The sequence below is a fragment of the Schistocerca serialis genome, chromosome 9, assembly GCF_023864345.2.
Source record: "Schistocerca serialis cubense isolate TAMUIC-IGC-003099 chromosome 9, iqSchSeri2.2, whole genome shotgun sequence".
NCBI classification, from domain to species: Eukaryota; Metazoa; Arthropoda; class Insecta; order Orthoptera; family Acrididae; genus Schistocerca; species Schistocerca serialis.
In genome coordinates, this window is record NC_064646.1 from 273,038,901 (window position 1) to 273,064,003 (window position 25,103).

Here is a 25,103-nt window from a genome sequence, read left to right on the forward strand (position 1 = left end):
AGTTTTGATATTGTTTTTAGAGTGGACACTTTAGTCTTTCTAGATTTCTTATTTTATTAGTATTAACTTATTGATCCTTTTCTGCAGTGGCATCCAGTGCGTCCAATCATTGCTTCGATATCAAGTGGTGTTGTCTCTGTTTGGGCTCAGAACCAAGTAGAAAACTGGTCAGCATTTGCTCCAGATTTCAAGGAACTAGATGAAAATGTTGAATATGAAGAACGTGAATCCGAATTTGATCTCAGTGATGAAGATAAATCTGTTGAACTTGGTCCAGAGAAACAAGAAGACGATCTTGAGGTTAGTAAAATATATATTTTGCTATTCTTACGGAAATGTGAAGTGCACATTTGTTAGTAACTGTGGAACAACATCTTAAATGATTATGGAGTTTCTGATAATACAGATAATTTATTGAACAGATTATGTATGATATAATCCTATTAACCTTCCATGGTTTTTTTTTTTTTTTTTTTTTTTTTTTTTTTCCAATTTACGTATTGTCCAATGCATACAATAATCCAAGCAAATATACAAGAAATATTTTACTTACTGCTGTGCGGCGATTGTGTATATAGGTGTGTTGACAGCCAGTTGCATCATCTTTGGTAACCAAGTGAGTTCCAAAACCTATTACATACTTCATTTCAGCAGGCTTGTATCAACAGTTGATTTTGCTAAACTAAAGGCAATAGAGGTGCAATAAACATCAAACTGCTTTTAGGCATCTTTTCTTTGGTTTTTTAGTTTCAAAAATAATCTGTCACGGCAATGCCAACTGGAGCAGAAGTTACACACTTGTTTTCTGCACAGTTTATGAAAGACTTTGTCCTCTTTATTTCTGCTGAAATATCTTAATCGAATTTTTAATTATGAGAAGTGATAACACCAGTTCGAATGTCTGTACTGTCGCAGTCCCTGGGTGCTGACCTCTGCGTATTCACCCAAGAGTAGCAATACTGCCTGGTCATCAGATTCTTGAGTGTTGAGTATAGGTGATCTCAGAGATGGCTGATGCCGGGTCCATGGTGACAGCAAAGCTAGACAATGCTCTGAGAAGATAAACAGCTTTTATTGGTGTAGATTCTATTCAGTAGAATCGGTCAGTGTGCTTGGCAGAGAACCATTGAGGCAGTAGAATGTCGAATCCATTGCTGGCAGCAACTGGTGGGGTGGCCTTCCTGAGTTAGACGATGACAACACAACCCTGCAGCAAGGGGCACACACGGCGAGTGTTGCCGGTAGTCCATGACTCTGCTAGCTGGGCTCGGCATGGTCTGTGTCTTATCCAGTATCCCTGGAATCGATGGAGTACTTGTTGGCACTGGCACAAACTAAACATCCTCACTGGGTTAGCTGACACTAACATGCCTGTGACTGCATGGCACACCGACAGTAGACTGTCAGAAGCCCAGTCTGGTGTTAGGGTGGGACAGATTTAACATTGGGTGATGAGAGACAAATCCTCAGCGTAAGTGATCTTTGGCTGGGCTGGAAGCCCAGATATACGTTTCCAGACAGTGTTGTGTCAGAAAGACCTTCTTGCTGTCACATATGCCCAGAACTGCCACAGGCATTGGTGTGGAGCTACCCAGCTCATCTGAAGGCAGCCTGTAGAGTGCAGGATGCTGAATTAGCAGTATCACACTGCACACCTCTGGAATTCCGTAACTGGCAGCTCACTTGTCCAACTGCTGTGGCCCACTCGCTTCTTAATTTATCTCTTGAGTTCTAATGTACCTTCCCTCTCTTCTTCTTCACTGCCTATTTATGTAGCCTCCTAGGTTGGACCATTGCATGTGGCAAACCCATCATTTAAACAGCCTGTAACATGAGTATGTACCTTCTTTTTATAAATACAGTTTTCTATTAATGCTTCAAAGCCAACCTCATTCGAACAACCAATTTTAAGCCCCCCATCCTCCCCAGAACAGTGAGTTTAATTACCAGTATTGGCTAACAACAGAGGTAAAGTAACAAAAACACTCAGAACAGGGTTTTAACTTTTGCATGTTATTTCTCGTTGATCAAAGGCATTTGAACTCAGTTATGGAAAACAGGTTTTGTACAAGTAGACCGAATGTGATCTGTATTTGTACTACTAGGGATAAAAGAATATAACTGCCTGTTATGCGTTAATAATTTAAATGTATCGTACATAGATCAATATATGGGTTTTGTTATACTGGCGCAATGTACTTGACGTAATTACATTTGCCCAAGTACAGATATTTCACCATCTCAGTCACCAAGTCCATTCATTTGTCAGCAAAGTGCTACATTTGAAGAAGTCAGGCATTGTTTGAATAATTTTACACCTTTTGCATCTATTTTCCATCTTTCTTTTTGATCTAGGGTTTGGACTGGCACTGGCAAAGTTAAAAAGAGATGTTTTTGGTGGTAAGTCTCAAAGCAGGGTACAACACACAGTGGAACATTGCAAGTTTTGTATTGGTGTCTAGTTTCCTATCACACTTTCTGTTTCGCGCAAACCACACATCTGCACATTGGCATACTTTTCTGCGAATGTTCACTCACAATAACAGAGCCGGAAAATGTCCCCCTGTGAATCGCAGAGGATTCTCATCATCTTAGCACCTTCCCCTACCAGCTTTCTTCTGTTCTGTAGCATATTTTTCAAAAATCTCCCTTATGAGAGAAAGGTGAAACTCTGTGAGTGCCATTTTTCACCCTGTAGAGAGCATGAGCATTTAGAATGCACAAATCCAGAATGTGAAAACAATATTTCTTGTACCATTTCACTGATCCGACTGAGCTCAGTAACATGTTACAACAGTCAACTGCACCCATACTCAAATTGTAATCTACAGTACATTCCAGTTTCTTTATTTTTTCGCAAGTATTTCTGTCGGTCTTCTCTGTTGCAATCATTTGTGTTGTGTGACTTGTGGTCAACGTGCACACCTGTCTCTTATCACACCAGCTGATAGCAAGGAACTAGTCAGTGCACTTAAACTCAGTTTCTCCTTGTTTTAATTTCTTCTGCAGTCTTGGCATGTTGCACCTATTCTTACAAACAGTACCACAGGCGGCTATTCCATGGTTGTGAAGCCAAAGGAACAAGTCCGAGCCAGAGTAACAATTATCGACAAATAGAATGTGACTTGTTCCAAATACGGTCCCATAAGAGTTGCCACTACGTTGCCCCAAATTGTGGAACCCAATTTCTGTTGTTGCACGTGTATATACAATAAAATCCATAATATGCCCATCTGACAGACACGCAGTACAAATGTCTTTATTTCGAATCTACTTCACTTGTTTGGAATAAATTACTTAAAAGATAATTGGCCTTTGAACAGTAAGAGACTTTCATCTGTACAAAGCTTGTGATGTGGATGAAATGAATAACGAAACATCTTACGAACTTTGTCAACAATCATCCTAATTTTAAACAGACTGCCGCCTCAAGTACTTGCAGAGTTATCACTGAAGTGCAGCATTCTCAGAATTATACAAAAACAGTCTCGGGACATAATTTTGCGTAAAACTGGTGTGTTCAAAAGTGTATCTCTGAACCAACAATCACTTAATTTTAACTTCTTAACTTGCACCATTAGAAGGCAAATAGCAACAAAACATATCCTCAAATCCAGTGTCTTTCCACCTTGACAGTTGAGAATTCACAGGTTCTGTAGTATTTTCTCTGGTCTAAAAGTAAAAATGATTTGTTTCGTCTGCAATAAATATCAACAGTTCTTCAGACTTAATATCACAAAAAATGAAAGATTGCTTGGGTCAGTATCTAGTTCACATATGGGTCCTAAACGCGAGTCATCAAAGTAATGGTTTCTGCAACGAGGGAACATAGCAACAAACATAACGCACTCTCGAACTATACAGTCAGACCACTGAACAGCTACTGGAAGAGCAGGCGGAAAGACAGCTCTGTGTATTTACACGTCTGTCACTCACAGGTAGCTATGACTCAGCATGCCTAAACTTGTCCCTAGCAGTGAAAAGGCCGGTGGCACGGTACGCATCAACATGTCCAAGGACCAAGCTTAAACACGTCAGGCGTGCCAGGGGAATGGCAAGACATGACAAGTTAACACATCCCCAGCAGTCAAAGGGTTAATTGCTCAGGGAAAATATTCTATATTAGTTAATGTAGCACTTTGGATAAAAGCCTTTTTTGCTTGTAATTTACCAATGTGAATTAATACTTTCAAATCTGAATTTAATTAAAAATAAGCACAGAACAAGGTTTACAAGTGAACAGCTGGATTCTTGTATTTGACTAAGTACAACAAGTTGCGCACAAGATATCAGAGACATTGGTCTTGGTCTAAAGTTTTATACATATTAAAAATAAGATGATTCTTGTGTTATGAGTACAAGATTACACATGTACAATATTATGAAATAAAATTTTTATGCTTTGAACAAATGGTAGAGGTAAAACTTTTAAATAGTTGTTTTACTGTATTGAGAGATTAAAAATGTAGCAATTATTGAATCTTTAAAAGAAATATATCACTTTGATACCTTGATATGGAATAGTAGATTGCAGTGACCTCATTGTGCCTGTCTCTGAAAGCTGCTGTTGCAGAACACTGTAGTTCTGCTGGTCATTCAGTGATTTAAAAATTTTGGTCTGTACTTCAAACTGTTGGAACACTGTTGTCTCTGAATCTGTGAAACTTAACTGTCTAAGGTCCTTATCAGTTTACACCTTTGGTTTCCAGTTAGGTAACACATGGAATCCTGTTATAGAAAAACTTTATGCTCTGTGTGGCCAGTGCTGTTCTGCAATTTTACTATGTGAAGACAGTTGATGTGATATCGATGACGTGAGCTTTCACCATGGAGGGCACTCAGCAGAGCACAGACTTGCACCAGACGCACGTGCACTCTAGCAATGCATGCACAGTGACAGTTGTGTACACCACACATGTTCCAGTGCAGTTTTAAACAAGCACATTCTTCTTCACTTCTGGGAGATGGTGGAACCCGGTGTAGACAACTGCTGTGCTGTAGATGACAGCTGAAGAATATTGCAGGCCTCTTCCCCACAGAGGATGGCGGAGCAACTTTTCTGTGTAGGCAGTGGCTATGGCAGAGATAACAGCTGAAGATACAGCACCACGCTCTTCCCCATGGAGGAGATGGAGCAGCCATTTGGGGGATGTGGGCGTGAAAAAAGACAGGCCACTGAAGGTGGTGTGACCGGGCATTGCAAGGCTTGCGGCGAACCTTGCAGGACCAAAGAATAGGAGCACTGGTGAAGTCCAACTGAAAACCCAGCAAGGGTGTAACTAGCATCTGGAAAAATACCATGCAGGGGCGCAGCTGGCAACCAATACAGGGGCCTCAAGGCGTGCCGTGTGGTGGCATCTGCAAAGCACCAGTGGCCAAAGGGACACAGATGCTTGAACCAACAGTGGCTGCTGGGATATGAGGGTGCTAATGGGGCTGTCCAGATTGCAATGGCTGGAAAGCCATGGCGGCAGCCAGACCCATACATTGCAGTGCTAGTTGAGTGTTACAGCAGGTCACTGGTCGTCTCGTTGCCAGCCATAGAATCAGCCCAGGGCGTTGAGGAACTCTTAGAAGGAAGGCCAACCATGGCAGGCTACTGGCAGAAGTTGCAAGCACTATTGGGCACAGCTGTTGGGGAGCAGCTGCCAGGCAGACAGGGAGTGAACAAGGTGTGAGGAGTAGACATGGAAGACCAGAGACGTGCAGGGCTGTCGTCAACAGAGGACAACCTGGTCAAAAAGGCGGCAAGACCCGACATGGCCGGGCATTGCGGCTAAACTTCCACAGCTGGAAAACAGGAGGTACACTGAGGCCACAGGAGATGATCGTGATGAAGGATTGTCTGGGGACAGATTGGCCTGGCGCCAGGCAAATTCCCACAGAAAGTGGAATGTACACTAGAAGAAGGCGAGAACATCAGACAGGCAAGACTTGCACACAAGGAAGGAAGGAGGCTCTGGAGAGGGTACTGTGCTCCATGGTTGGGGGCCTAATTTCAGCACGACAATAGGCAGAAGAGGAGGATCAAGTGTTGTCAGTATTGTACTGAGAAGGAGAGGTTACCTTGAGGACAGAAATCTAAGGACGAGAAAGCACAATGGGAGCCAGTGGAGAAGAGCATTGAGTAGGTTGGCAGCAAGGAGAACACTGAAATCCAAAGAGGCAACACTGGAGCAGCAGGGAGTACTGGAGTGGGTGGCACTAGAGCCAGCAGAGCCTGGGCAGGAGAGAAACAGCAGAAAACTGAAGGAGGCTGGTTAGTACAGTAAGGAAAGTGGGTCATGTTCCAAAGCATTGTAAATGAGGTAGCAGAGTGGAGTCCTGGGCAGGAGGTAGTGTCGAGGTAGATGAGGTGCCGTCTTAGGAGTTTGGTGGTGTGCAGCAAATGCCACGTGCAATGCAGAAGCTGTGCTGTCTCATCCATAGCCCGTAGGGCCATCGTCACCAAACAGTGCATGGTGAAGCGAGCAATGTCCTTGGTCAAACAGTGCAAATGCTGACCTTGTAAGTGGCCAAGCAGCAGGAGTGATAGTTCTGGCTTGGTAGAAGTAAAGGCAAAATGGCAAGCAAGACCAGAGGTGAAAACATGAAAGAGGGTCCAGTGTCAACAGGAAGCAAGAGCAGCAGACGGATGCAGTGAACCAGAACAAGGAAGGAAGCTTTGCTGCCGTAATACAAAAACAAGGCAGAACAAGAAGAAGACGACAGAGACAGACAGACAGACAGAACATCACAGATCATGAGCGAGCAAAACTACATACTTGTGCTCAAGACACTGGAGATTATATCCCACAAGTAAAATAACCACCATTAAGATGAGAGCTGTACAGAAAAAGAAGAAGCATTTACCTTGTTGTGACTTTAGTATCCAGTTGTGAGTGATGCGTGCTACAATAAGAGAGAATGTGCCCTGGTAACCAAGAATCATAGAACTTTATTACTAACACAGAGAGTATCCACTAACATTTGGTTTTGAATAGCAATTGAAACAATTTTGAATTAAAGCAACTGAAAGATCATCCTGGTCTGATGAGAGTTTGTTACTAACTCACACATACATTTCTTGAAGGCACAAGCTGAGTAGACAGCCTGTTGATTGCCATAAATAAACATTGCTGTAGACAAAGTCTCTAGAGGCTGCATGAGTGATGTTTTAGCCCCTGACTGGCAGTGCTGTCCTCTGACGAATATACTCACAGACTTCCAGTCTTGAGCATTGAGGTTGGAACTCGCACTGAATGGTAAGTTGCTGGGCAGTGTTTTACAAAGACCTCCCGGCTGAGGAATACCATGGAGTTGTCTAGTATTACACAGCTCATGGAAGTCAGCTAGTGTTGGCTGCATCTGGCAGAAGTGGCATCCTCGCTTACAGCAGCAGCAGCTGTCACAAGCTACATGAGCTGCGGTTGAGTTGCAGGCATCTTGATTGGGCGGCAACCTGCAACACTCTGGTGTTAGGTATTTGGCTGGTTCCTAAGGCTACAGCTACATTCTTCTTCCCTTCAAGGTAGATGGCAGAGCCATCTCGCTGAGTAGATGGCGGTTGAGCCATAGACAACAGCCAAGAATACAGCATCACAGAACTAGGATTGTTCTACAGTAGTTTATCAAGCACAACAGTGAACTCACATTGATATTTTTGCCACCAAACTGACATGATCTGAATCTGATGGAACATATCCGGGATGCTATTGGCTGGCAACTCCGCACTCACAAACTGCCAGCCTGTAATGTACTGAAACTGCGTGACCTATGCATAAACATCGGGTACACTTATGTCCAAAAACTTCTGGAATCCATACCACCCAGAATTGTTGCTGTATTACGTGCCAAAGGTGGACCAACACACTATTAAGTAGGTGATCATAATATTTTGGCTCATCAATGTAAGAATAGTACAATAGTAAGTAGGTAAAATTTTACATAGGTATCTGTTTGGGTATTATTTTAGTCACCACTCATGCTTGGGGAAGCCCATCTTTCTGTAATTATTTATCCCAAAACTGCTATGTCACCTGAAACTATGTTTCTTACACAGGTAGATGTTTCTACCATAGAGCCTGTAGCTGCATTTTGCAGCTCAGATGAGGAAACGGAAGACACTGAAGCCTTGCAGTTCCTTCCCATTGCACCTGAAGTTGAGGAACCTGAGGATGGCTGGGGAGCACCCCCTCCACCTTCTGGAGCTCCTAATCAGCCACCTGCTAATACTAACACACCATTAGGAGATGGAAATGGTGCTACAGATGGAAGCAAAGAGAATACATCACCACAACCAAAACGACGAAAATATAGATCATTTGAAATACAGTTGGAAGGTGCGCCATGTGAAGGTATGTATGTCTTAGACAGAATTTTGATGTTAACAAAGAGAATTCTGTGGAAAGTTGCCACCTAACCACAGAGGCAATTTAATATTTAATTATAAAAGACTTTGTGTGCTTGAGAAAAAGTACCATGGTTACCTGTTGTGAAAGGCACACTATTGCTCAATCACGGTGATACACAGCCATTAATTTGTATCTGAAGTATCCCAGTATCAGAAATTACGTAACATTCACTATTATTAAAATCAATAAGTGGCACAGTAGTCATCAAAGTACAGTTCACTGAATTTGTTGTTTCACTAAAGATCTTATTCTGTTCTTGATGCCAGAGCATGGTTTCATCATATAAGAAAGATTGCTCATAATTTTCCACCCACCTTTGGCCCTCCTCACAAAATCATGAGTCAGTTATTTGGTCACGGAACAAGTCACTACTGAATTCACCAAATAAAGATAAAAAATTTAAAAAATATTAATACTTTGAAACTAAGTAAAGCAAAAGGCTCTAAACTACTGCAAGAAGTCTTTTACAGGAAAAAAATTGTGTACTTTCAGGAGGCCTTTCAGCTTAAGATTTGACATGTAAGGTTTCTTACTCATTTCTGCTGTAAGCCTATTAAAACAAAAACCTACAAAATTGTGCACACGCTTCTATACAATTTTGTAGAAAATGTTACCCAGGTTCAAATTATTTTTGTGCTAACTATTCACCAAGGGAATAGGTCCATGTTAATAACTACAGAACCTTTGAGGGAGAATTTTCAGCCATGGCGGAGGGGCTAGAACCACAGCTTACACTGTGTTCACAGACTGAAGCTAGAGCTCCTTCTAGCCACCCTTTTTGGGCTAAGTATCTTCATTGTGAATATGTGGAGTTGCCGAAATTTCGATAGCATAAGATGTATGAGACAGGCGAAATTCCCTCAGACTTCAAGAAGAATATAATAATTACAATCCCAAAGAAAGCAGGTTTTGACAGATGTGAAAATTACCAAACTATCAGTTTAATAAGTCACAGCTGCAAAATACTAATGCGAATTCTTTACAGACGAATGGAAAAACTGGTAGAATCCGACCTCAGGGAAGATCGGTTTGGATTCCGTAGAAATGTTGGAACACGTGAGGCAATACTGACCCTACGACTTATCTTAGAAGAAATATTAAGGAAAGGCAAACCTACGTTTCTAGCATTTGTAGACTTAGAGAAAGCTTTTGGCAATGTTGACTGGAATACTCTCTTTCAAATTCTGAAGGTGGGAGGGGTAAAATACAGGGAACGAAAGGTTATTTACAATTTGTACAGAAACCAGATGGCAGTTACAAGAGTCGAGGGACATGAAAGAGAAGCAGTGGTTGGGAAGGGAGTGAGACAGGGTTGTAGCCTCTCCCCGATGCTATTTAATCTGTATATTGAGCAAACAATAAAGGAAACAAAAGAAAAGTTCGGAGTAGGTATTAAAATCCATGGAGAAGAAATAAAAACTTTGAGTTTCGCCAATGACATTGTAATTCTATCAGAGACGGCAAAGGACTTGGAAGAGCAGTTCAACAGAATGGACAGTGTCTTGAAAGGAGGGTATAAGATGAATGTCAACAAAAGCAAAACGAGGATAATGGAATGTAGTCGAATTACATTAGGTGATGCTGAGGGAATTAGATTAGGAAATGAGACACTTAGATGAGTTTTGCTATTTGGGGAGCAAAATAACTGATGATGGTCAAAGTAGAGTGGATATAAAATGTAGACTGGCAATGGCAAGGAAAGCGTTTCTGAAGAAGAAAAATTTGTTAACATTGAGTATAGATTTAAGTGTCAGGATGTCGTTTCTGAAAGTATTTGTATGGACTGTAGCCATGTATGGAAGTGAAATATGGACGATAAATAGTTTGGACAAGAAGAGAATAGAAGATTTCAAAATGTGGTGCTACAGAAGAATGCTGAAGATTAGGTGGGTAGATCACATAACTAATGAGGAGGTATTGAATAGAATTGGGGAGCACAACTTGACCAGAAGAAGGGATCGGTTGGTAAGACATGTTCTGAGGCATCATGAGATCACCAATTTAGTTCTGGAGGGCAGCGTGGAGGGTAAAAATCGTAGAGGGAGACCAAGAGATGAATACACTAAGCAGATTCAGAAGGATGTTGGCTGCAGTAGGTACTGGGAGATGAAGAAGCTTGCACAGGATAGAGTGGCATGGAGAGCTGCATCAAACCAGTCTCAGGACTGAAGACCACAACAACAACAACAACAACAACAACAAGATATAATAGATTGAAAGCAAGCAAGGTGAACAAGCTTTCATTGTTCAGTATCTGTGTCAGTGGTGATTAATCTTACAGCATAGATAGTAGCATTCAGTTTCTGCATAAGAGATTGCATATATTACTTCCAAGGAAGCTCTTTATCTGCCTTAAGTCCTTCATGTTTAAAATGTTTGACTTCCCTGATTATTAATTACCATGTAACAATAATATTTCACTTTTGTCAGAATACTGTATGAAAAATTGTATTCATCTTGTCTTGTTGCAGATAAGGGACAGTCTGTATTCTGTAAACCACCACTATGTTAGCCACTACCCTATACTCCATATGTTACAGGTCTGAACTGAGTCATCTGCAGTTGACATACAGAAATATCTCTAACCAGTCACTTAATTATTGACATTCACTTTTAAAGTTAGTCAGATTGCAAAGTATGGTGTAATCCCTATATATCTTCCCACCAACACTACAATCTCCACTTTATTCCACACTATGGCAAGATTAAATGTCCTTAGCCAGCCAACTACAAAGACATCATTGATATCAATGATATTTGTTTATTTTTATTGGAGTAAGGTTGCATAACAACAAAATTCAACATGCTCACTTGATCTGTGGAATTTTTCATTATATAGCTTTTTAAAATAAATTTGTGTCTTGTGTCATTGAAATGATGCTGTACCATCATCAAATTATCTTTTTGAACCATTAATCACTTACGGAATGTTATTGATGGTTTGTAAGAAGTATGATCCTTCATTTTCAATGATTAAGAAAGGGTAGCTGAATAACAACCTAGCTCTGCTTCTCATTTAGATGATCCATCTCATGGATATCCCAGAAAATTGACTACATATGAAAACATAGTGTACAATATGATGTTAGGAGATTCGTATATTAAAATTTATACCATAGGTATAACAAAAAAAGTTATGATACATTTTACATGAGGAACTATTATGAGCAAATTTGTGCAAGATTGGGCACAGCTTTTGTTGAATGCTAGCCAAAAACAAATGTGAAATGAATTTCTTAGCACTCATTGGGCAAGAAGTTGCTGGATTACACAAGGTGTTCTCTTTACTGATTACCTTCTATCAGGCCAGTGGGAAAATTGAAGGATTTTAAACACAAATTCTAAGAAGTATACTGTATCCACTAGATTTGGCATCCAGTGGCTTCCACCAGTTCCCACATTTAAAGAAATTTGTGCTGAAGAATGGTTAGAGTTCAGTGAAGGGGTTATAGCAACCAAGGATATTTTGTAAGCCTTCCAGAATGGCAATTCAGGGATGAAATCTACTTACTGGATAAACATTAAATGAACATCATTGAACTAAGAGGAAACTAAATCAAAAAATAATAACAGCAATTTTATCTAAAATCAGTGTCACTGTCAGGCTGTGTTCTTATCACTTCCCTATTCCATCTCATGTAGAATCTCTATGTAGTGTAGCTACACCATTTTAAGTTGGAAGTCTGTGTTCATATGATATGCTGATTTGTCATGTGATATATGCTTTCTCATCGTGATCTTCACTGTACACTAGAAGTTGCTGATCCACTCCACAATCAGTTCTTTGCCTTGGCTTTGTACATAAAAGACACAAATTTTAGTAGAGGTGTGTGTGTGTGTGTGTGTGTGTGTGTGTGTGTGTGTGTGTGTGTGTGTGTGTGTGTGTGTTTCGTGGACACACACAAGTGCATGCAAGCATTTTACCCTGTCTGAATTTGAGTCTTGAGAATTACACTTGCACAATGTTGATGCTCTGTTACAGAAATTCATCCACTTCTTAGTAATCGTGTCAAGGACAAGCAGCAATCTGTTGGGAAGAAAGGAATTGGTCGAGCGAGACTTGAAGACAGGAAAAGAGTGAAATGAAATTGTGGTGTAAGGAGAGTGAACATTGTTACCATGAACTTCCAAGTCATTGTCAACCAAATTTTTGCCCTGTGACCAAGCTGTTTGTCAAGAACAGATGTCTGTAACAGTTGCATTGTGGTCTTCCAGGGAAACATTCAGTGAAAAGGGCAGTCTTAGAATCTGGAGAAGAAGATAGATGCCAAGTGAGATCAGTGTGTTGAATTGTGCCCCACATAACTTAACATCATAGTATTATCATTTGTATATGTTTATTATATTAAATATTCAAATTTTTATATGTCACTTTCCATCACACTCAATGTATAAATATGTGTTTGTAGTTACAGATGCATTTCAGTTACTAAAACCTGCTCGATCATACTAGACCCTTCTGTCAGGACTATCAGTGCATCTACTGTGTTTTTACAGTTGTAGGTTTTGTTACTTTGTGTAACAGGTAACAAAGAGAAAGGTATCAGCATATGGAAACTTCAACAGCAACAATCTTGATGTATATATAATGTATATTCCATGAACTTTATTGCTGTATATATAAAAAAGATGTCTCCATCGTAAACTACAATAAAGTGAAGATAGAAAAGTATCTGCTTACTAGACAGAAATAGATAGATTATAAATGAAATGTGATCAAAAATATCTGGACACCTGGCTAAAAATGACTTACAAGTTCGTGGCACCCCTCCATTGGTAATGCTAGAATTCAGTATGGTGTTGGTCCACCCTTAGCCTAGATGACAGCCTTCACTCTCACAGGCATATGTTCAATCAGGTGCTGGAAGATTTCATGGGGAATGGCAGCACATTCTTCACGGAATGCTGCACTGTAGAGAGGTATCGATGTCGGTCGGTGAGGCCTGGCATGAAGTCGGCGTTCCCAAACATCCCAAAGGTGTTCTACAGGATTCAGATCAGGACTCTGTGCAGGCCAGTCCATTACAGGGATGTTATTGTCATGTAACCACTCTGCCACAGGCTGTGCATTATGAATAGATGCTCGATCCTGTTGAAAGATGAAGTCACCATCCCCGAATTGCTCTTCAACAGTGGGAAGCAAGAAGGTGTTTAAAATATCAAGGAAGGCCTGAGCTGTGATACTGCCACACAAAAGAACAAGGGGTGCAAGCCTCCTCCACAAAAAACACGACCCGACCATAACATCACCGCTGCTGAATTTTATGTTGGCACTACACATGCTGGCAGACGATGTTCACCGGGTTCGCTGTACCCACACCCTGCCATCGGATGGCCACATTGTGTACCACGATTCGTCACTCCACACAACATTTCTCCACTGTTCAGTCGTCCAATGTTTAAGCTCCTTACACCAAGCAAGGCATCATTTGGCATTTACCGGCGTGATGTGTGGCTTATGAGCCTTGACCATGAAATCCAAGTTTTCTCACCTCGCGCCTAATTGACATAGTACTTGCAGTGGATCCTGATGCAGTTTGGAATTCCTGTGTGATGGTGTGGGTCAATGTCTGCCTATTACACATAACGATCCTCTTCAACTGTCAGTGCTCACTGTCAGTCAGCAGATGAGGTCGACCTGTACACTTTTGTGCTACGTGTCCCTTCATGTTTCCACTTCACTATGACATTGGAAACAGTGGACCTAGGGATATTTAGGAGTGTGGAAATCGTGCATACAGACATATGACACAAGTGACACTCAAATCACCTGACCACATTCAAAGTCTGTGAGTCCTGTGGAGTGCCCCATTCTGCTCTCTCACGATGTGTAACGACTACTGAGGTCGCTGAAATGGCGTACCTGGCAGTAGGTGGCAGCACAATGCATCTAATAAGAAAAAGTATGTGTTTGGGGGTGTCTGGATACTTTTGATCACATAGTGTAAGTAAGTATTAATTTGTTTCATGTGATCATTTATTATATGTGCCTCAAAGAAGAATAGTTCTAAAGTAGTTGAAGAATGAAGCACATGTCATTTATCAGTTGCAGTTTTTCTGTCAGATGACTAATAGGCCTGTCATGTCACCTTTACAGCACAAATTAATATTGTGATATGTTTCTGTGACAGTACCTTAGGACTGAAAAAAAGTAATGTATGTAGGATGAAAATTAATGTTCTAAAATTCAGTTGTCAGTTTTTATTTTGTAAAAAGTTTTATTATCACAATTGGTCTTACTGATTTACTGATTCCATGTTCTTTTGTACCTTTCTCAGACTACAATGTTAGACTTCCTTTTGACTAGATCTCTGGATAGTCTAATTTGTGTGCATAATTTCCTGTCTCATTTTTCCAAAGTATCTCGGGGATCCTAAAATAGCTTTTGATGTTTATATTGTTTGTGCCTGTCTTCTCCCACTTTGCAAGTTGTGAGGACCATAAAATTTTACTTGGAAAACTAAAATGTTACATAACACACCTCTTACATTGATGAAGTCATGTCTTCATTATGGGAAACAGAAGGTGAAACTGATAAACCACTATAGACTAATTGAACTAAACTCAAAATAGGGAAACATAAAACATGAATTCCTATAAGTTTTAGTATTGGGTCCACTAATATTTCTACCCTACAGACATAACCCCCCAATGACTTTAAAATTGTTCAAAAAGTGTAATGTTTGCTAATTACACTAGCATAAACTTGAACCAGGTCTAGGTGAACTCAAATTAATTATCAGATGTTTTTACCAGCCACCTGATTCCACTGTGTCAGTTTTAGAATCATTCAAAGAAAGTTGAGACCCAGTAGCATAGAAATACCCATAACATGCAAATTAGTTGGAGGCGACTTTAACCTATCGAGCATAGACTGGTGTGCCTACGGATTCATTGCAGGTGGTACGGACAAGCAGACGTGTGAAGTAGTTTTGAGCTTGTTTTCTAAAACTGTCTTGACAGCACTCACATGCAATGGAAATATCTTAGACCTTGTAGCTACAAACAGGCCTGACCTTATCGACAGTGTCAGTATAGACACTGGGATTAGTGATTATGAGGTCGTCATAGCAATGGTGGTTACTATAGGTAATAAATACATCAAGAAGGCTAGAAGAGCATTTCTGCTAGAAAGAGCAGATAAGCCGTTGTTTTCATCCCACTTAGACAATGAATGGACATTACTGAGTTCCAATAGAAAAGTTATGGGCAAATTTTAAACAGATTGTAAATCATTCTCTGGAGGAGTATGTGCCGTCTAAGTGGATTAAGGATGGAAAAGACCCACTGTAATTTGATAACAAAACTGTTGTAGAAGCAGAGATTGTTGACCCCTTGGCTCAAAAAAGGAGCGCAAATGATGACAGGCAAAACTTAGTAGCAATTTGTGTGTTTGTAAAAAGAACAATGTGCAAAGCATACAGCAATCATCATGATACCTTAACAGGAGATCTTGCCACGAACCCAAGAAAATTCTGTCCTAGATAAAATCACCAAACTGATCTAATTCTTCTATCCAATCATTCATTGATCAATTTGGTGTGGCAACAGAAGACAGCAAAAGGAAAACTGAAGTTTTAAATTTCGCGTTCCAGAAATCATTCATGTAGGATCATACAAACATACCTTTGTTTGAGCATTGCACAAGAGAATGACATAGTAATAGGCATCCCTGGCATGGAGAAGAAACTGAAAGAATTGAAAACAAATAAGTCACCAGGTCTGGAAAGAATCCCTATTCAGTTTGACAGAGTACTCTACGGTATTGGCCCCTTACTGAGCTTTCAATCATCGCAATATTTCTCACCTAACACAAAGTTCCAGGTGACTCCTACATATAAAAAGGTAAAGGAACAGACCCACAAAATTACAGACCAATATCATAAACATCGATTTGTTACCAAATTCTTGAACATATATATGATAAATTTCCTTGACCGGAAAAGTTTCTGTCCTCAGGTGAGAACCTATTTAGAGAGCATTGCTTGTACAAAACTCAGTTTGCCCTTTTCTTGCACGATGTCTGTTAACCGTGGATGAAGGGCAACAGATAGATATATTCCTAGATTTCCAGAAAGCATTTCGTACAGTGCCCCACTGCAGACTGTTGACGAATAGGTTCCTAGATATGTGAGTGGCTCAAAGACTTCTTAAGTAACAGAGGTCAGTATGTTGTCCTTGACAGTGAGTGTTCATCAGAGACAAGGGTATCGTCAGGAGTGCCTCAGGAAATGTGACAGGCCTGCCCTTTTTCTCAATGTACATACATGATCTGGCAAACAGGGTGAGCAGCTGCAGTTGTTTGCTGATGATGCTGTGGTGTACAGTAAGGTGTCATCGTTGAGTGACTGTTGGAGGATGCAAGATGATTTAGACGAAATTTCTAGTCAGTCTGATGAATGGCAGCTAGCTGTAAATATAGAAAAATGTAATTTAGCACAAGTGAGGAGGAAAAACAATCCTGTAATGTTTGAATACAGCATTAGTAGTGTGCTGTCGGACACTGTTATGCTGATTAAATATCTGGACATATGGTTGCAAAACAATATGAAATGAAATGAGTAATTCATCTGTAAAGGAGACCGCACATAGAACACTATTGTATCCCATTCTTTAGTACTACACAAGAGTTTGGGATCCCCACTAGGTCGGACTGAAGAAAGATGTTGAAACAATTCAGAGTCGGGCCACTAGATTTGTTAGATTAACACGCAAGTGTTATGGAGATATTTCTTGAACTCAAATGAGAATCTGTGGAGGGAAGATGACCTTTTCATGAAACACTATTGAGAAAATTTAAAAAACCAGCATTTGGAGTTGATCTTAGAATAATTCTATTGCCACCAACATACATTTTGCATGAGGACCGTGGAGATGAGTGAAGATAAATTACAGCTCATACTGAGGCATATAGGCAATCGTTTTTCCCTTGCTCTGTGTGCAAGTGGAACAGGAAAGGAAATGATTAATAGTCATAAAGGTTCCCTCCACCGTTCACCATAAGGAGACTTGTGGAGTATGTGTTAGGATGCATATGTAATCAATGTCATTAACTCAACCATACCAGAGGTAGTCCAGATGATAACTGAAAAGTTAATTGTTTGTCTCATAAAGACTTATCAAAAGGAAAATTCAATTGAGAAAACTTTTAAATTACAAGGAGACAAGGCGGCTGGCCAATATTTTCCTTTAGAAGGTGAAATACCTTATACAGCTTATAGAAAACACTTTAAAGTAGGAAAAAACTGATCTTATACAGGGTGTTACAAAAAGGTACGGCCAAACTTTCAGGAAATATTCCTCACACACCAATAAAGAAAAGATGTTATGTGGACATGTGTCCGGAAACGCTTAATTTCCATGTTAGAGCTCATTTTAGTTTCGTCAGTATATACTGTACTTCCTCGATTCACCGCCATGATTTCATACAGGATACTCTACCTGTGCTGCTAGAACATGTGCCTTTACAAGTACGACACAACATCTAGTTCATGCACAATGGAGCTCCTGCACATTTCAGTCAAAGTGTTCGTACGCTTCTCAACAACAGATTCGGTGACTGATGGATTGGTAGAGGCGGATCAATTCCATGGCCTCCACGCTCTCCTGACCTCAACCCTCTTGACTTTCATTTATGGGGGCATTTGAAAGCTCTTGTCTACGCAACCCCGGTACCAAATGTAGAGACTCTTCTTGGTCGTATTGTGGACGGCTGTGATACAATACGCCATTCTCGAGGGCTGCATCAGCGCATCAGGGATTCCATGCGACGGAGGGTGGATGCCTGTATCCTCGCTAACGGAGGACATTTTGAACATTTCCTGTAACAAAGTGTTTGAAGTCACACTGGTACGTTCTGTTGCTGTGCGTTTCCATTCCATGATTAATGTGATTTGAAGAGAAGTAATAAAATGAGCTCTAACATGGAAAGTAAGCGTTTCCGGACACATGTCCACATAACATATTTTCTTTTTTTGTGTGTGAGGAATGTTTCCTGAAAGTTTGGCGGTACCTTTTTGTAAAACCCTGTATAAATAATTTATGAGTAAAAGAGACCACTCACCAAATAGAAATGTTGAGTGTCTCTCTCTCTCTCTCTCTCTCTCTCTCTCTCTCTCACACACACACACACACACACACACAGTGCAAACGAGTTTTCTTTCTTTCTTGTGTGTGCCTGTCATGACTCAACATTTCTGTTATTCGATGAGTGGTTTCCATCACTCCTAAATTATTCACATTCTATGTAAGGAGGGGAAAGTCACACTGGCCTTGGGTTGAGAGGACAAGGAAAGACCTTTGTCACAGGGTTTTTTACCATTTTTTTATTTGTGTTCAACCAGTCACCATTTCTAAGGTTTTTATCTTACTGTATCCTTTACTGGGGATTATTTCATCCTATGACTGTTCGTATTGTTTTGAAAAGTACATGGAGAAGTTGTATTGGTTTTAAGGCTGACTGGCCCACAAAAAAATTTTGTTTGCTCTAATAATATAGACTGAGTACACAAAACCCAGTCTACTACTACTCAATTGGCAAAGAGGATATTAGAGAGTTAATTGAGGTATTTCTGCAGTCATTTATCCCTCCAACCTTTGAACTGATTACCCAGCCAGTTAATAGGGGGAGCTACAGTTTGACATGGACTCCAAACCAAGCTGCAGCTCTAATTTTTCCCATTAACAAATGCCAGAGGTGAAACAAATGATAAGTGACACATAAAAATCCTAGAACTGAGTGGAAGTCAAACCTGGGACCTGTAGATACAAGCCTTTTGAATAGATGTTCTTCAGCTTGGCAACAGCAGCATTCTTTGGCATTGACTTTTTCTTATGCTCGACTGCCCCCACAGACATTGTACGGAGGCAAGTTGGTACTGCTCTATTGAAGTAATAATGTCCAAATCTGGTTACAATTCCCTGAAATGTCATTCCCGAAAGAAAGCTCCCAAAATGAACAAAAGAGAGAAAGTGTTAGCCTTTCAAATGCTGAGAGCAAAGGCTCAATGAATGAGTAAAGAAAATGGAAATAGATCATAGCAAGATTCTGAGTTCTGTAAATTCTTCTACCCCAGCCCTAAGAGAATGAGCAAAAGGAACAAAGGTAGTAGCTTCCGCACAGTGAAAGGTGTTCTTATCACAACTTATTGTGTAGGCAATGAGAGGCCCCCCCCCCCTTTTTCCTCCAATGCGCCAAATAGTTCTAGACAAGACCTCACGTTTCACAATTGGAATCTATAGAGAAGAGAAGACTGGGTTTAACTGAGTTTTTCACTCCAATCTGTTCCCTGGTCCATCTGTCTCTCATTACAATTCCCAACATGCAAATTTCAATCTTTTCAATTGTTTCCACATTGAGATCCATACTTTACTGCCTTAAGTCAGAACTGTTTGGAAGCTTTCCCCTTTGATACTCACTAGAATCTTCATTTTGAGAACACTATGTAGTTTACTAAACAATGTAAAAAATTTTCATGCTTCTGTTTACTTATTTTGCTGAACATCCAATTGTTTAAGTATGATTTGAGGTCTACTATCAAACTCAAGTTTCAGTTCAACTGCTTCAGGAAACTGGATATTACAAGGGTCGTTCAATAAGTAATGCCCCACTTTTTTTTTTTTTTTTCTTCTCAGAACATATTTATTGTTGAGAGTCAGAATTTGGTGAGAACATACATCAATGTCTTGTCCATGTCGTATTTCTCTACTTAGTCTCCATCATGTTCTATGGCCAACGTTGCGGAAGAGCATGTATTCCCTGCTGCATGTATTTCCTGCTGGTAAAAGCTCTTGTCCTGTGGGCTAGCCATGTTTTCACTACGTGGCTGACACTCACATCATCTTCAAAGTGTGTTCCCTGTAGAGTATCTTTAAGCGGCCCAAGAGATGGAAGTCCGAGGGTGCCAGATCTTGACTGTAGAGTGGATGAGGCAGTGATACCCAAACCAATTTGCCGATGTGTTCCCGGGTTCTCAGACTTGTGTGTGGGGGTGCATTATCATGTTGGAGCAAGATTTCTGCTGGATTATTGTCTGATCAAACACGTTGGAAACGATTCTTAAGTTTATTTGGAGTCTTCATGTACGCCTCTGAATTGATGGTTGATCCTTGTGGCATCACATCCACGAGAATGATGCCATCACAATCCAGAAGACTGTCACCATGACTTTTCAGAGGGGTTGTCTTGAATTTCTTCTTTCGTGATGAATGAAGATGATGCCACTCCATGGACTGTCTTTTTGTTTCCGGCGCAATGTGGTGCACCCATCTTTCGTCCCCCGTAATGATTCTTGGCAGAAAGGCCTCTCCATTGGTCTCAAAATGCTCCAGCAATTCAAATGAAATAGCCTTTCTCTGAATCTTGTGGTCCGCTGTGAGCATTCATGGAACCCATCATGAGCCCCTCTTTGAATATCCGAGAGTCTCGATCATTGCAGATGCCCTTCCAATGCTGACAGACACTTGAAGGGCCACTTGTCAAGCTGTGATGCGCTGGTCAGCATGAATAATGACATCTGCAGGATTCAGCATGTCTGGAACAGTGTCTGTGACAGTACGTCCTGAGAGTGGCTGATTATGGAACTCTGTTTCTGCATTTCATGAGGCTGTAACTTCCTTTAACCATCGCCCAACTGTACTCCTATCAACTGCAGCATTGCCATACACTGCACACAAACATTTATGGATGTTCACCACAATTTCTTTTTCTCCACACAAGAATTCAATAATGGCACGCTGCCTGTAACGTGAGTCGTATGCAGATGCCATTTTGATGCCGTACTATAGCTCTACCTTCTGCCAGAACTGTTTGTAACTTCACCGGCACACAGAACAAATATCAAATGTGAAGCACCAACAAGGACGTTTGTCTATGCTTATTAATGGCTTTATAAAAAATGTAGGGCATTACTTATTGAATGACCCTCGTACAATAACTGTAAGTGTTTCAAATTCTGTATTATGTGTCACTACCAGTCAGTTGAATTTGTACAATTTATTTTTCGTTATGCTGATATGTATAAAATGAAAATGTATCATTCAGGGCACTTTGGAATAACATACAGAGTGTATAAAACCCGGGCATTTTTCGGAATTCCGGGAATTTTTCATTGTTTTAGCTTTCAGTTACATTTTTGTAACTTTGACTGGTAAGAATTGACTCTCTAGCAAAGAATGTTACTATATCCAGTTACTGGAGAATGATACTGCAGCAATAAAATATAAACGAGAGAAAAAAATAAAACTTAAGTGGCAAAGGAAATGCGCAATTTACAACAACAAAACTCCGTGCATGCACAAGCGTCTTCAAATAGCAAAACTATGTCGAAGACCACAGGGCGAAGACTATGAAATTCTTCGTAGCAATAAACTGCTTGCTATTAGCATGACGTCACAACTGTTCACATTAGGTTCGTTTGACAAGTCCAGCGGGCTGATGCCCATGCGCAGTTGACCCGCCTATGAGCAGTACCTTCTCCGCTTCCCGCTACTTGAAGTGTGGCTGTTAGCTGTATAGGCATTAGCAGCAAGCAGCCAGATGCTAACGAGACATTTTTTCATGCGCGCCCCAGCTACCAGATTCGCTCATGCGCAGAGTTGTCTGAGTTGTAGTGTAGAGGGGATTAGTCTCCACGTGACCCGTGTTTACGTTGAGTGATTTCGCTGCTTCTCTTTGTTTACAGCTCCCACGTCAAATGAAAACAAAACGGATTTCTATCAAGTGAATTAAAATACATTCACATAATTACGGAGGGCAAAAATATATTTTTAGTTTTAGTTTCAGTTTTCTGATTTTATTTTATTTCCAAGTTATTAGCAGTCAAGCATTAATCGCCTTGCAGAACAATGAAGTTATTTTTGTCAGTTTGCTAAAGAAATTTGGCTTTATTAATCTTTCACCTGAGGCAATCATTTTATTCGAAACGAAGTGTTTCATTCTGCGGCATTGGTTAGTTCTAACTGTTTGCTGAATTTCAAGTGCAAGTTATCATCTTCTGCCATGTGTGGCATTATGCCATAATAAAGAAACAAAAATGAGATGGTAGAGTACTGGTACTCCAAGAAAATTTACATCAAAAACCACACTGAAAAACTTAATGTCAAATGGGACCTACTTCATTGTGAATCTGGAAAAAAACAATGTGCACTTCAAGCCAAATTATGCATTTTAGCATGGTTTACAAAATTCCGATGCTCTTGAGAGTATCTTTTGATGCCCTGTTTCTTTTATATTGCAATGTAAGCTCTCTTAGTGCTTTATACTTATTTACATGTGGGCTTCCTACACCACTGCAGCTGCTCACGCGCAATAATGCTTGTTTTCTGGCACTCTCTGGCAACTGGTAAATCGAACCTATGTCTAACAGTCTCCAGATAGTATTGCGAAAGGTGGTCCAAAAAGCATTACTTTCAAAGTAAATTTCTTTTTACGCAAGATGAATTATGTTACGTGTGAGAAAGTGGGATGGATTTCTAAATCTCAGAGCGGTTAAAATTGAGCAGTTTGAGGACCAGCCACTTACAAGAATTTCGAGCCCAGACATTTGTCATAATTTTAAATTTACTGGCACATTTGTGTGATGAATCTTAGAGTATAACACATGCAAAAAAATATCAATGTTACATGTGAAAGCTTAGCTTTTCTTGTAGCTATCCTATGTACATTAATATAAACCGTTAACTTTTTCTCTTTTTGTGTTCGCGCTACGTAACCAGTGATCTTGCTATTGGCTGACTATAACACGTGTCTTATGCTGTGAATATCTGCTGTCATCGGCTGACGAGATCACGTGGCATGAGATACTGTACGATTGGCTTACGAAAGGACATCGCAACCTCGGTTTCAACGCTCGGGAAACTAATGCGCTGTTTGGTGCAACGAATTTATATTTTCGTAATAAGAAAATATGCAGCGTATGTTGCTGCAAATCAAAGGTCTTTCCAAAACTTCTCTCTTTTTTTCATTAAGTCTTTCCAAAACTTATCTCCCCCGTCTTTTTTTTCCCTGGGAAGTTCTACACGAGTGTATAAAACGTTAACCATTCAAAGAATTGATAAGTTTTACAGGTCCGAGGGAAAATTTACGGAAAACCTACTGTCATTTAGCACGGAAAAAGTGTATTTTCACCCGGGAAAAAGGATATTTTTTAACAGGATATCTGGGAATAATCCGGGAATTTTTTTTCCTTGTCCCCATACACACACTGACAGGTGAGCAAGATGTAACACACTACAGCAGTAGAGATAAGAGCACTCGCTCTTGTTGAATATATTACAAATATGGTCCTAACTTCTCATTCTCGTGTGGTAAATCTCCCCTAACCCACGGTTCTGGGTGACTTTCCCAAAATCTACCTCCTTTCCTATACCTCTCCATTTCTTTTCCTTCACCCTCCTTCCCTCCTCTTCAATCCTTCTGCCTGAAGAAGGAACCACTGGCTCCGAAAGCTTGCTAATTACATCAGTCTTTTATGTTGTGTTCTGCTGCTTCTTGGTGAATAGATTTTTTATCTATCCAATTAAATAAATATGGTATTCAGCATAATCACTGGTTAAACAGGGTGAAGTTTTGTAACTGTGAAATACAGGCAAAAGTATATGAAGCTATTAGAGGTTAGAACAAAGGAAAGGTACGTTTTAATGGGAGGTTTCAATAGAAATGGTTAATCCTCGAAACAAATAAATGCAAAAAGGAATTGTAAAATTATTTAGAATATTTTCAGTAAAACCACCAACAGTACCTCCATTTTGACAGCTGTCGTCCCTTTCACACCAAAAAATCCCTCCCATATAGCTTGGCCACCCAGGGACAGCATAACTGCATTGACAAAAACTCCCTTGCTCACTATGCTAAGGGTCTCACTAAGGCCTTCACAGGGTGGCACTATCTCCCAGACCTAGTCTGCAAACAGATCTCCGCTACCATTTTCCCTCACACCCACAACCCTCCCACCATCCCCAAGAACCAGCCACAAAGGAGTGTCCCCTTCATCACCCTAGACCAGAACAACTGAATCAAATCCTTCACTAGGGCTTTTATTACCTATCTTCGTGCCCTGAAATGAGGGACATTCTACCCGAGATTCTTTCCACATCTCCCAAAGTGGTGTTCCACTGTGCAGCCAACATCCACAACATCCTAGTCCATTCCTATGTCATTCCCAATCCCTTGCCACAAGGATCACATCCCTGTGGAAGACCCAGCTACAAAACCTGCCCAATCCACCCACACAACACTTCCTGTTCCAGTCCTGTCAGACCGAGCAAGGTGGCGCAGTGGCTAGCACACTGGACTCGCATTCGGGAGGACGATGGTTCAATCCCACGTCCAGCCATCCTGATTTTGGTTTTCCGTGATTTCCCTAAATCGCTCCTGGCAAATGCCGGGATGGTTCCTTTGAAAGAACACAGCCGGCTTCCTTCCCAGTCCTTACCTAATCCGATGAGACCGATGACATCGCTGTTTGGTCTCCTCCCCCCAAACAATCCAATCCAGTCCAGTCCTGTCACAGGTTTATCCTACCCCATCAGTGACCAGACCACCTGTGAAAGCAGCCATGTCATTTACCAGCTCTGCTGCAATCATTGCACAGCTTTTTATATGGGTATGACTACCAACCAGCTGTCCACCAGGATGAATGGCCACCACCAAACTGTGGCCAGGAGCACAGTAGCCCACCCTGTGGCACAACATGCAGCTGAATATAACAT

General features: G+C 40.6%; 1 protein-coding gene across 1 annotated transcript in view; it reads left to right on the top strand.

The window, feature by feature from the left end:
* LOC126418688 (retinoblastoma-binding protein 5 homolog) overlaps positions 1-12,805 on the top strand; it is a 71,828-nt gene extending 59,023 nt beyond the window's left edge. Inside the window, exons 9-11 of the mRNA XM_050085581.1 lie at positions 88-300; positions 8,042-8,336; positions 12,376-12,805. Coding sequence (XP_049941538.1) covers positions 88-300; positions 8,042-8,336; positions 12,376-12,479 — 612 coding nt within the window. The 3' untranslated portion in view covers positions 12,480-12,805. The remainder of the gene's footprint in view (positions 1-87; positions 301-8,041; positions 8,337-12,375) is intronic.
* Positions 12,806-25,103: the final 12,298 nt, after the last annotated feature.